This window comes from Simochromis diagramma, unplaced genomic scaffold, assembly GCF_900408965.1.
Source record: "Simochromis diagramma unplaced genomic scaffold, fSimDia1.1 OVJJ01000387.1, whole genome shotgun sequence".
Lineage (NCBI taxonomy): Eukaryota > Metazoa > Chordata > Actinopteri > Cichliformes > Cichlidae > Simochromis > Simochromis diagramma.
This window is the reverse complement of record NW_024387152.1, coordinates 7634192-7647967: the sequence shown is the minus strand read 5'-3', so window position 1 is coordinate 7647967 and position 13776 is coordinate 7634192. Positions and strand designations below refer to the sequence as shown.

Below are 13776 nucleotides of genomic sequence, written 5' to 3'. Positions count from 1 at the left end.
TGAGCGAGTGCACACACACACATACACACACGCACACACTCATGAGCATGTGAAGAGCAGATACTATTGCACTGAGATATTTGTTATAGTATGAAAACCTCTTTTAGCTGTATGTATTTTCTAACTTTAAGGTTGGGTTGAGCTAAAAAAAACAATGCTTTAGGTCTTAACAATATTAAAATAGAGTCAGTGTCTTGTACTGTGACATTTAGTGCTTCATCGCCAGTGTGCTCCATGGTGCTTGTTGCTGAGTATGAAATAGAGCATGTCTTGGTTTCAGTACAGTAAATGTTGCCGTCTAGATGAGTGATTAGATTTAAGGCATTGCTATTTATCCACATTTATGTCACTGGTCCCATTAGTCTAGTCCTCCCACAGCACTACAAAGTCAACCAAAGTCAAAGTATGTTCACTGCAGTCTGTGAATAAAGTTAAAATAAAGCAGCCAGTCATGGATCACCTGATGTTAAAAACTTTTAATTGTGTTAAATAGCTTACAACTTCATAGCATGCAGGATAGAAAGACATTTAAATAGTATTTAAATATACATTTAAATAAGACTCTTTCTGCCAGAGTCTAAAACCAGCACACTTTTTTAAACCACATAATAATGGGAAACTTCACAAAGCAAAGTATTATTAGCTGAAGAATCCTTATGATTAAAAGCATGCTTCAAGAACCCTTCAGGTTTAAAATGATTATGTGCTAGCTGGACTGCAACTACTGAACTACAGGCTTTTCTATTGTATAACTGATAAACCACATTTTGCATTTTGTTTCTTAATGCACTTTAACTGTGGAGTTTAGAGCATGTGCAGACTTCTGTCAAATTCAGGAGGAGCAGCTACAGCCCCCGGCAAAACTATGGTATCACGGCACAATAATAAATCAGAGATATGACACAGAACTATTTTATTCATTAGCTGAACATTCTGGCTTCATGAATCATACCTCAAACAAATTAATTTCAACTATTTTAATACATGACATTTCTGTTCAAGATCATGTGGAGGGGAAAAAAATGGAATCACTGTTGAGGAAATCATCTCAATTTTGTACCTCCTCAGGCTTTTATGACGCCCCAAAAGGTTTGAGGCATGGAGCTCACTAATGAAAAGCAATACTCTCCATCTGGTTAATTCCAACTTTTTCAAATAACAGCTGAGCTCAGTTTTTCACCATAAATTTTCAGTCAGATTGAAATCTTAACCCTTTTTTGTGTCCATAGCACTGAGGTAATGGGCCTTTTCTGATTAAATGACTCTATTATCATCACCAAACCTGCTTTCTGATTAGAAGGGTACGAAAATCTGAGTGTACACTTCTGCATTTACTGCTGAAGTAATGATTGCCATCTTCCCCGGGCCTTTTATTTGATAAAGTTTGCTTGTTTTCATCAAGCAGTCATCTTCATATATGTGTCACTGGAACAGCATCAGGGTATCTTTTCCTTGCCCAGTTGGCTGACTTTGTGATTTATCACTGGGGTCACTTACATCCAATCATCTATAGTCCCAAGATTGAGAGAGAGAGAGAGCGAGATAGCCTTTCATTCTCTTTTTAGCTCACTGTAACCTTGTTTCTGTATGGATGTTAGTGCTGGTTTTCCTTTTGGTTTTCTGTATGTAGATCCCATTTAATTTTTATAATTCTGTCACAAACATTACGGCCCATTTGTTAACATTTTTGAACATTTTCCATTTTCAGGGCGTACTGCTCTGATTTTCTATCCTGACACTTTGACATCTCCTGTCTACCTGCAAGTTTTCCTCCTAGAACTTTCCCATTTCGGTTGTACTTACTCCAAGTTATAGACACGGTTGACTGGGAACAAACATCTTTAGCTACACTTAGTGTTAGATTCTTCTGGCAATGAGTTTGATTTAACTGACAGCTCTCTTGTTGGGGGATTGCCTCCTTTCAATCAGCCAGGTGCAACAGCTTCTCTTCCTCTACTTGATTTTGAAAAAACCAAATACATTAATTACAATTATTTAATGTGCTTGAGGTATCTTTCATGTTCCACTATTAAACAAAAACAGTTTTGTGACACAGTTTGTTTATTTGCTACAAGGTAAAGGAGTTGAATGAAGATCCTCCACATGCAATGATGCTATAATTTTTTGCCAGAGGGTGTAAACACTGAAACAAGCCTCCTGCCTCAGAAAGGTTCATTTTGACAGATTGTTTCTGCTTAAACACAGGTGTGATTAATAGCATTAGTTATAGCCCATTTCAATTTATATATGTCATGGTGCTATACATAGAATGGGATGAAAAGTTTTGCACTTACATCTATTTGCATGTCAGAATGAAGACTGTGAAAAAGGTGTCTTAAAACACAAGTATCATGATGTTAACTGGTGAATCCCCATCAAATGAAAATGAAATGATCTCGAGAGCATGGGATAGCTATAGAAAGTGAACATCATAAGAACATCATCCTAAGAAGATAAAAATAGAAAATATCACATGCAATAACAAAACACACTTTGTGCAAATCTGAAAAGCACTGAATGGATTTACATTGTTTATGAACCATGCACAAATAACTGCATTTAGTCAGTCACGGCACATTTGTCTGTAAATATGGAGTCCACACTTGTTAAATTTCAATATATAAGTTAAGTAACAGCAAGTTTTAGCATTTATTTTTGGCAATTTCCTCTTCCTGAAAGTTATTGTTAGATGGAAATTTGCATGTTTGTACAATTTTACTATGTTTACAATCACGACTACAAATCAACTACACCTTAAAAACATTTTAAAATGTTGCAGTGGTAGTAATTCATGCCTTACTTAGATAAGCAGAAGCTCAAACAAAAGACACCACCGCAAGAAAAGGAAAAACGTTCACACTAAAATAGGAAGCTTTGAGAAAAAAAACCCTCTTCCATCCTAACAGTGCAGTAGAAGAAGAGTTTATAGAGAAAACACAAGTAATAGGTGTCATTTAATAGGCTTTCTCATACTCTCAAACTAAGAAAATAAACTTCGATGGATTAAAAATGATCATTTGCTGCAAAACTGGGGTTGGAGTTCGGGGGGATCACATTTTAGAAATATTATACAATGATGTATTAAAAAAATAATATTATGGGTTAGGATCTTTAGGAATTTCAAATACAGCCTTCATAAGATGCTTATAGTACCTCTTTAATTAACAACACCCTGACTCTTTTTTCTGCTTTTGTCACTTCTGTCATTTCCTTTCTGTTTTGAAAAGCCATCGACACAGACCACAGAGCTTCCCATTTAACTGTAAATACTGGAAGGACTATAAGAATAAGTACATTGTTGTCGTTATACGTATAGCACACGCTCCCTGTGTTTGTGAAGAATTGCCTTTTGCTAAGCGTACTTGATTACCTGGTCTTTTTATACAGTTCTTTACCAGTCCAAAAACAGTGTTTATGTTGAAGAGATCACTGGCCTTGAGGAATATAACTGGTGTCTCTAGATAATAGTCTGAATAAATATGAGGCTGGTGTTAACAGAGAAGTTATCCCAACACTCATGTCTCACCCAAGTTCAACAAACAGAGTTTGTGTTGTTATGAGGGATTTTTACATTTTGTTCATGAATATTTTATCAGAATCAGAATCGCAATACTTTGATAATCCTAACAGAAATTATGTTTTTTACCCAAATATATAATGCTTATATTTCACCTTATTCGGTATTTGTAGTTTTTCAGACAACACTCAACGGTTAGAAACCAAAAGCAAAGCGAAGCCTTAGGAGGACCTGGGGCAGATGGAGATTGAGATCTCGTCATTACTGCTACACCAACACAGGGAGGATAAACGTGAGTGTGAAATTCACTTCTTTCCAGACTAGTATGTTTGTTCAGTGTCAATCCCTTCTGTCTTGAGATATGTGCTCTGTTCCATGATGTCAACCTCATTTTCTCTTTTCCACCCTCGATTTTAGAAAAGAATCTTTTCAGCAATCATAAGTCATATTTTAACGACAAAGCTACTCTTAAAACTAGTGTTTACACTGCAGAAAACAAGAGGAGCCAGCCAATACACTTGACCCCTTTCTATCGTTCCCTCCATTATCAGCGGAGAGCTTCAGCACACAGAGAAACTGTGGGAAAATTAGTTTAGTGGGTGGCTTAAGTGTGAGGCAGGATCGCCCACAGAGAGGTCAAGTTATGTAATTTTGACTTGAATAGCTTCTTTTAACCAGCACTTGAAAAGTAAAAAAGAAGCTATTTAAAGATGTTTATGAGATTGTCACACAGACAAATTGAAAGCATAATGCTGAGTCATTTTGTACAGACACAATAAATGCATAAATTAAGAGGTTATTAAAATAATTGTTATTTGTATGGCAAAATAAATCAGGGTCCTCATTCAGACACGATGCTGACATGTGCCAGTGACTTTAGCTTGATGGAAAGTACTAAAAAGGAGCTTTAGTGAGAGCACTTAGTGCACAGAGACGCATAAAGTTCACAGAGGTAAATATCAGAGACAAGTATCATGGAGGTTCTTTCTAAGAGGTGTTATGGCATGTAACCAAAAGCATGAAAAATAAACCACCATTTTGTTTAATGGAAAGTTCAACCCAGTGGAATAAAAATAAAGCCATGTGCCTTTAATCTGCTGAACCATCAACAGTCGTCTTATGGTAGCTTCTGGTTTGAGCTTATGCATTTAGCCGTTTGAGTGAGACTTCCATTAATGTAAGACTTGGCACAAATGGAGCCAGACAGACCAAGATCAGATACAGCAATTGCCTAAACATGTTTACAAGTTGCACTTTCCTTCTGCAAATATACTGCAAAGTCATTTATGAGCTGAAGTCACACATGAATATGTAATAACAAGCAAGGTAAGAGACACAGGTCATTAAATGTAAAACAAGAAGGAAATGAATCCAGTGAACTGCATCGTATGAAATTCTTCCAAAAAAAAAAAGTGTGTGTGTGTGTGTGTTTGTGTGTGTGTGTGTGTGTACCCTGGTGGGGACCAAAATCTTATATTTATTATACTGGTGGGGACTTTCTGCACCGTGGGGACCAAAATCCAGGTCCCCTTGGGGTTGAAAGCAATTTTCACACTCAAAATGTGGTTTTAGTGTCAGGGTTACAATTAGGTTATGGTTAGGTTTAGGGTAAGGATCAGCGTTAGGCATTCCTTTTTGATGGTTAGGGTTAGGGTAAGGGGCTAGGGAAAGCATTATGTCAATGGGATGTCCCCACAAGGATAGCAAACCAGACATGAGTGTGTGTGTGCTCTTTGCAAAAGAAAATTAACAATTACATACAAGAAATCACAAACCACCATTGAAGAGTCAATGAGGCTGAAAAGCAGGAAACCAGCTGTAACTAAAATCACCCCGCAGGTACGTGTATGTCACTTAAATCAGAGAATGAGAAGTTTTGCAGGTTTTCTCAGTGAAGACAGAAGTTGATTAAATCAAAACATTTCCTGCCATTTCAGTGACACTAGAAATACGAAAGAACAAAGGTGGGGAAGGCAGACAACTCCTCAGTGACTGGGATTTTAAAAAGCATCCTCAGAGTGTAGCTGAAAAATTGTCTCTGATCTCTTTTTTTAAACTACAGTCAACATCAGGATTAGCAACAACCTGTTTAGTTCAGTTGGAGTCTCTTTTTGTGCCATCCCTCCAGACAGGTGAACACTTCGGTCTTTGTTCGGGTGACAGCCAGAAACACACGAGTTATGCACTAACCTCATAATACCCCAAACTTCCCATACACTTTCACATGCAGTTTTTCAGCTCAAGTTGTGCTTCCATCCAACATGACTGTCATTTTTTTCAGATTCTTTATACACTAATTTTCTTTACACACTAAAATTCATTTTGTTAAAATGAGCAAAAGAGACACGCTGCTTTGATCTACCATGGTTTTACAAAAAACTATTAGGCTGGTCTTTATGCCTGTCTATTTATCTGGTCCTGAACTAACATTTGTCTTTTTTCCCACTTTCATTTTTGCTCTCATATTCCACTCCTCGCCTTCTTTTTGTCACTCCTCCCACGCCCTTAGATCCCGCGGCGTCCTGTTGCGTTCACCAGAGCTCTTGCTACGAGTCTTCCTGGCGCTCTCCTGTGCTTGGCGGTACTTCTCTATCATGCTTTTGTGTTTCCTCCTCAGCTTGTCATTGCACCACATCCTCTCGCAGTACTCTTCCACGTGCGGCAGATTCGACGGCCCGATGAGCTGCATGATATCCTTGAACCATATGCGCGATTGGCCGATTTGGCTTGATGAACCGCCCCTGCTGTACGCGCTGCAAGGCATCCAGGCTCTGAAAGTCCCTGTAGACCGGTCTTTGATTGAGTCAGAGTTTCCTGTGTGTCCACGCGACATGAGCTCATCCACGGTCTCCCCTTGGAGGACTTCGAGGGTGATGTGGGCCAACGTCTGCGTGAAGCCGTGCTCTCGAGAGCGGCAGATGTAGACGCCTTCATCTTGGTGGAAAAGGTTACGAAACAGGAGACCCTGATCCGTGGACATCACACGATCGTCTAGCTTGACCTAAGTGTGGCAGATAGAAAATATGTGTCTGATATTTGATACAACAACATATTAATGACCTCACTAAGTCAATTCAACCATCACTGCTTTTCACTTGAAGTTTGCTTCAATTTGTCAAGTCATAATGATGCAACGTGATGGAAATAACTTTTCACAGATTTGGTTAAATCTCCACTGATTAATGCAAAGAGCTACATGTGCTAATCAAAAAAGCATGAAAAAGTTAACTGGCACTTTATATATAACTGCAATCAGACCCTTAACCTAACATTTATCTTTTTAATTTATTGCTATATATAGAGAGATTTGTTTGTTGGTTGGTTAATTCTTGATTTCTGTTTAAAGTTTTAAGATTTCTGTCCCTAAAGGAGTTCTGACCAGGATTTGACCTTAAATAGCACATGTTTCTCAGCGCAAATACCACAGAGGCATTGTTCTTTAAAGAACTAAACACTGAAGACTGCCCAACAATGTGTAAACACAGTACAAAGAAACCGGGACAAGAAAGCTTTCAGTCTTCACTTCACATTATGAGAAAAGAGAAAGGGAGAACTGTTTGTATTGTTTTCTCAACTTGGTTTGCAACATCAAAAATATATCATGGGATCAGTCACTGTTTTTATTTTTTTTATTTTTCTTCCGTTTTCTTTCCTCATATTCTCTAATCTTTCCATACTGCCACCCAAAGTCTCTCTGCCAACCCTATTCATTTCTATATTTTCCTCCATCTACCTCCCAACTCCCCCGTCAGATCCTATCTTTCAACCATCCTTTGATGCCAACAAAAACATGGCAGCCTTGTCAGATAGAGTGGCAGCCAGATGTTTATTTGCAGGGAAATGGAGAAGGGTGGTAATGCTTTAATACTTGCATGGCTGACCACGACACTCAGTTTAGCTTGGAGGAGCATGACCTCAAACAGTTGAATGATTACTGTGGGTTTGGGCACACAGAGCAACATAATTTTCTGACTTAAAAAGAAAAGAAAAAAAGACTGTATTTAAGTCTCAGTGACCAGCAGACAGTGAGTGACACTTTCAGTGGCATATGGTCAAGTTTTGCAGAGAATTCACAGTTTATGGAAGAGAGAGAGAATGATTGGGCATTTTGCTTTGAAATGCAGCTGCTTAATTTCAACCACATGCCAAATGGTTGTCAACTGTATCAGCCACGTGCCAAACTCACACTCAAGTCTAACTTTTAAAGGCAATTACTCAGAACATTCTTTGCCAGAAGTTTTATACCACCCCTTGACTGTTTGCCAAAACCTTCCTACCTTCATCCTATTTTGGATGCAGTGACATCGACAGGCCTTTTATTGTGTTGATTTTAACCTGAATGTTGTTCACTGGGAATCTTACCTCTTCCTTGTGGTCATCACGTTGGACCAGCCAGGTGACAGTTGCTTGTGGGGAGCGAGGAACACACTCTAGGAAGGTGCTATTGTTCTCAGTACCAAAGACCACTCTGTCTTCTGTTACATCAAGGTCTTCTTTTTTTTAAAACAGAGAGTGACAAATAGTTTATTAAAGAATGAAATCTATCCATCCATCCATCCATCCGTCCATCCATCCAACATCTTCAGTCTGTCCTGGGTCTAATCATCTCAGCTGGTTTCTTTTGTGGCAGAGGACAGTGACTCTACATTCATTCCCTCCTGAATGACTGAGCTCTTCACCATTATCTGACAATGTCAGCCCAGACCTTTGAAGGGAAGTACCACTACCTATATCCGGGTTACATTCTCCACAAGGACACCTTCTACTGTACAGCATTAACAGAATGAATATAAAAATACATATAAAGACCTGAATATTAGGTGTGTAGTCACAGACAATATAGTGAATAAAATAAAACTCTGACTGACTTAGTCAAGAGTTTGTCACGTGACTACACATAAACAATGAAGAGGTGGAATCTGAAGACGTCTGCCCCTTGAGTACTTATGTAAACAACCTCACACTTGGGCACAAAGAAACCTTGGTTCACCAGGAGGGTGTTAGGGAGGCATCTTTCATCTGTGCACTCCCTTACACTGTGTGCCCTTAGGTAAGAAAACACACTCTTTCTATCCCAATTCTTGATGATGTAATTCCTTTTTCTTGTCTGTCTTCACATTTTTCTCACCCTGATCTCCAGTATCAACTCAGCCATTTTCTGCCAAGAACTCAGCATGTTAGCTGATATTTCTACTTCACAAATCCCAAAGCTTACACTATGAGAACTAGTTTTAAATGAATCCTAGGTTGTTTTCTGCATGCACTAACATATTGTAAAACCTTTGTCTCATATACTTGGCAAATCTGTCTCAGTCACATGAGTAAAAATAGGACAGCTTACCCTGAGATAGTATAGTATTTTTTGTAGTCAGAGACCAACTGCAAATAGTTGAGATGACCACTTTAATTTACAAGCTGATTGTACAGGTTACCTGGTGGGACCTGTCTTCAAACAATCACAGTCCAGCTTAGACTGGCTGGACTCTTAAATAACTGCAGTCCAATTTATAAACACAGACAGATTGCCAGCAAGTTGCAACTAGTGTGAGCCTGTCTGCACTGAGATGCAGACTGACTCACCTGACTCCACTCATCTGTTTTGCAGTAGGCGACTCGATTCAGCTAGTTGTTATCTGGTTAAATTCTTATAAAGTTAGAAGCAAAGTTTCCAATTTTCCATTTGAAAACAGATAAAATGTTTGTTTCACATCTGTCAGCTCCTGATTGGACTCTGCATGTGACTAGTTAATGTTGATTTCTATGCAGGGTAACAAGATTTAATCAGAGTACATGTAACTGACAATTTAACCATTTCAACTAATGCAAACAGCTTGATGACTGACTCTGATAGCTTTTCATTTTATTGCTATACCAAAGTTCCTTTGAAGATGGCAACTGACTGGTCACTGACATGGTAAAGCAACCATTTCAAAGGCAATGAGATCAAATTCATTGGACCGAGAATCATTTTGGTTGAGCTGCGGTCTTCAATCACTGTTTTAATGATCTCCTACTGTAATCGCTATGGTTGTCATCCTGTGGAAGAAGTCTCACAAACATAATCTGACCCAGACAGGCACAACCACGTTCATTTATTCTTTCAAACTAAAAGAAGCTGGCCTTTGATTTCTAAAGAGATGTGCAGTATACAGGAGACTGACATCTCACTGGTGTCCTTCCTGTCTACTCCTAAATCTCTTAAAATCAGTGAAAAGAGGTCATGCATTTTTCAACTGACTGCCACTTTGATGTGGAATGATCAGCAACTTCAATGTTTTTCTGGGTTGTCCTACAAAAGTCTGAAATATTGCCATACCTTACACTTCGTTAAGACGTGGTTGTAGCTAACATAGTTTAAAAACCACTCCGTCTCAGGTTTCAGCTCTCCCATGATGGATTGGTTAACCACTAGTCCATGATGTCATGTGGGTTGCTTTTTTAATCATGACAGCTAGCCCTACTAGAATATGAAAATATCAATTTAGTAAGCTTTTGTTTATCCAGTGATTGTAATGCACACTAGATGACAAAAACAAAGACTACTTGATTCAGTGAAGCCCAGTCAATGAAGGGGTATGTGACAGATGATTCAATTGTTTGACTTTCAGAGAAAAGCCTTACAGTGGTTACTTCAAGAAGTCACTGTGGCCAGTCCCACATAATCAACAAAGAAGAAACAAAGAAAGGGGCAGAGTTACAGCCAAGCTTACCACTGAGATTCTGATCCACACACTGCAGTGCAGGGTTTCCATGTCTGATGTCCTGTCTGCGGTAGCGTCGTTTGCTGTTGGGAATGAATCGCGTACAGGACGATCCATCCCATGCACAGTAAGGGTCTCTGGCAAGACAGCATTCAGCACAGGCTTTCCCGTAAGTTTCACAGCGATGGAGCTTCACCTGCGCCACACCTAGTGGAGAGCTTGCATACAAGGCTTGCTGTTTGAAATTATGAGGAGAAAAAAGGAAGTAAGGCATCATGTAGACAACACTGCATGTCAACTGACAGAAGCAGTCACTGAAAGTAGCAGCTACAGCTGGATTAACTCACCCTTTTCACAGATATATCCAGTGACGTAATTGGAGTTGGCACCTGCAATGTTGAAAATAATTAACTTCTGTTGTTGCACTTAGAGGCTTAAAGAAGAGTTGAAATAGAAGAGCAGAATCATAGATTTTACAATTTATGAACCAGCTTTTTGCACAATTCTTGCATACTATCATCTGCAAATAAATCTTAAAAGATAAAGTAAACGAGATGCTATGATAACACGTTTCTGGAATATGGATGAATCCTACAGTACATTATCACAGAGTGTATATTTAACCGACTCAATGGAATAAGCCTTACTTTAAAGACTTGTAGCTCCTCTAGTGTGACTTCCTCTGTCTCTAGACTGTTTCCATTGTTTAGTGCAATGACCTTCAACACTGTGCCAATATCTGAAAGAGAAGCAGAAAAATTAAAGGGCTACAGAACAGACATAGTGTTGTCTGCTCCAATAATTCAGTGTCTGTGCTTGGATGGCTATAATGGACCTGGATGCCTAAAAGTTATGGAATAAAAATGCACCTACCTGTGCCAATAAACATAACATCATACTGCCCATCCTCCGCCTCAACACGATCCACCACTATTTGTTTCAGCTTATAAGGAATGTTGGCCTTTACAAGCACAGGGCGACGAAGGGCTGGATACACCGGCCGCCACATTAACGGGTGGCTGCGGGCAAACTGCAGGACTGAATCGGGGAAGTCCTTTGTGCTGCCAAACTCCCTGCCAGGTTGGTTGATGATTTTACTGGGGCACTGGAGAGATATGAGGGAGATAAGAAAGACATAGAGAAACAAAGGAAAAGAGAGAAAAACTAATGACGATAGCTGAAATTCAGTCCATAGAGAAAATTGTTGTTTGGCTAACTGATGGCACATTTGCAGTGAAGAAAGTGGAAGGAGACACGGACAGGCAAACAGAATCACGACAGAAGGAAGAAATCTAAATTCTCGCCTTTTCCACGTTGACTCTAAATTCCCAGCATTTTCTTGCATACAGGGGGTGTGCTTTCGGTAACAACTGTGGGCTAATTATTGTGTAGAAAACTTCTCAGAAAGCCCTCATTAAGAGTTTTATTGTGCCTGAAAACTTTGGATGAAAGTTCAGAACCGCTGTTGCAGCTTTATGTGTGTGGTAGCAGTTTGTTTGCCAAAAAACAAAGAAAAAAAATCCAGTCATTTGTGTCAGTGTAACAGTGAGAAAATGAATGTGCTAGGAGATTCTGTAAAAAATTAATAGTGCTGAAAACAGTCCAAATGAAAGCATTTATATGACCTATATGGTCTCTGGGTTTGTTTATTTGATTTAGATCTGTAGTTCTCCATGAAGCAGCTTAAGGTTTTATGACACACACTGACAGTTTCATTAATCTTCATTGCAACTCTTTTACATTAGATTTATGGGTGAGAAAATGCCAGTCATCAAATACTTGACCCCTCCATCTCTGCTGGTGGTCAAAACCACTGAAAAGCAACGGCTTTTTCTGCGCTTCCAAAGCTGATTTACCTTCTTCAGTCTGTCAGTTCGTTTAGTTTTCTCTTAAGCTTTGATGGCGTTCCTGTCACAGTTAAAGGATGACGCAACCTGCTGTGGCTCTTATTAAGTTCAAGTACTTCAACAATAAGCAAGTACGGCTTGACCTCTTCTTTACAGAGGTCTTTACTTTCAAGATAAAGAAAAGAGGTTCACAAGACTGCAGTCTGGATTTAATATACAAATGGTCACCAAAGACAACAAAAGAGTACTTAGTGGCTCGTTTCAATAGTGTTACTTTATTGAAGTGCAAGTGCTGCAACCAGTTTTTTCATCAGTTCAGATTGCTCAATTCAGTTGAGTTTTTATTTCTGGTTGAGTTGAGTTTCATTTGTTTCAGGGTAATTGGAGGTATTATGACACAAACATGTGTAGAGATACCAGTATCCCCAATGCTTTTTACGTTACAGAATAAAGATTCTCTGATTATTTGAAGTTTGGCTTCTCTATGCTGACGACAAGTTTGACATTTAAAGAAGAAAAAAGGTTGCAGTAGTAACGATTTTGCCAAAAAATCTTAAATTGAGGTTGAGAAATGGAGAGAAATTAAATAGAGATTAATGAACTTAAACATAACAGATTCATGAGAGTCCAGTTTCGTATTTGATCACATTATAATGGAAGGTATGGTATTGTTATATTGTATTGCGTGTAATTGTCTTTCCAGACTGCACTTCCATATGGAGGGAATTTAATTACTACTGCTTATCACAACAGTAACTTATCCACACAATAGCTCTGGAATGGCATAGATCCAGTTTCAGAGGGGGGATTTGAGCTGTGCAGGGAGGTTACCCTCAAATATGCACAAACTATCGATGCATAATTTTTCTGAGTATGCTTTCCAAATCACACTGGTTATAATTTATTCCAGAAGATGTGGAATGTATAAGCTAAACCCTTCAAAGAGAATAATAATAACTCACTAACTTCAAATGTTTATCATACAGTTTTAAATATGAATGCATGACATTGTTGTAAATTGTTCTAGCATACCTTCCAAGCACAATTTCAAATATGGAGCAAAATCAACTGGTGGTATTTGTATACAGTAAAATTGACCTCACACGTAACCCTGAACATGGTTTCTGAACAGAAATAAGTGTACTTAAAATGCATCTGTTTTCGACCTGCTCAGCTTACACGTTGAACATTAAATGCTTGTGCAGCAGAGGAAACTTCACTAATGTGTCTCCATTCATCTGTTTGCACTTCAAGTAAAACCTAAACTGAAAAAGTTCCCAAGTTAATATTCGACCTATCTAAACTTTGCTGCTGCAGCTGAACTGCCTTATGTCTCCATTTAAAGCCCAACAATAAATAATGAGAAGGAAATGATGTATGTTTGACAGGCACCTATTAATTTATACTATTACTGTATATGTTCACGTGTCAAGCATATGTTTTGTAAGTTTAAATCCTAATGAATCACCTGCATTTTCACCCCTTTTTGACCTCGAAGGTAAAAGAAAAACAAAAACAATACTTCATACTAGATAGGTTGGTGTGGGCAGATATGGGCTGATTTAAAGCATTACAAATATAACTTTAATGCCAAAAAGTATGGTTCATCCCATCTGACTTCACTGTTCTGTAAAGATTAAGAATTAAGATAAAGTTCAAGATCAAATCTGAGGCTTTCGTGATGAAAATTTCAGTAAAGATGGCAAAAAAA

The 13776-nt window shown here is 38.5% G+C and overlaps 1 protein-coding gene across 2 annotated transcripts in view; it reads right to left on the bottom strand.

The window, feature by feature from the left end:
* Window positions 1-461: 461 nt before the first annotated feature.
* The window catches only part of sema3bl (sema domain, immunoglobulin domain (Ig), short basic domain, secreted, (semaphorin) 3bl), a 59081-nt gene continuing 45766 nt past the window's right edge, over window positions 462-13776 (bottom strand). Inside the window, exons 11-16 of one of the 2 annotated variants that reach the window (XM_040047617.1) lie at window positions 11092-11323; window positions 10866-10957; window positions 10566-10607; window positions 10228-10453; window positions 7880-8007; window positions 462-6518 (exon numbers count right to left, since the gene is read on the bottom strand). In XM_040047617.1, coding sequence (XP_039903551.1) covers window positions 6006-6518; window positions 7880-8007; window positions 10228-10453; window positions 10566-10607; window positions 10866-10957; window positions 11092-11323 — 1233 coding nt within the window. In that variant the 3' untranslated portion in view covers window positions 462-6005. Of the gene's footprint in view, window positions 6519-7879; window positions 8011-10227; window positions 10454-10565; window positions 10608-10865; window positions 10958-11091; window positions 11324-13776 lie in introns of both variants that reach the window. The other variant, XM_040047616.1, reaches the window with a different exon arrangement.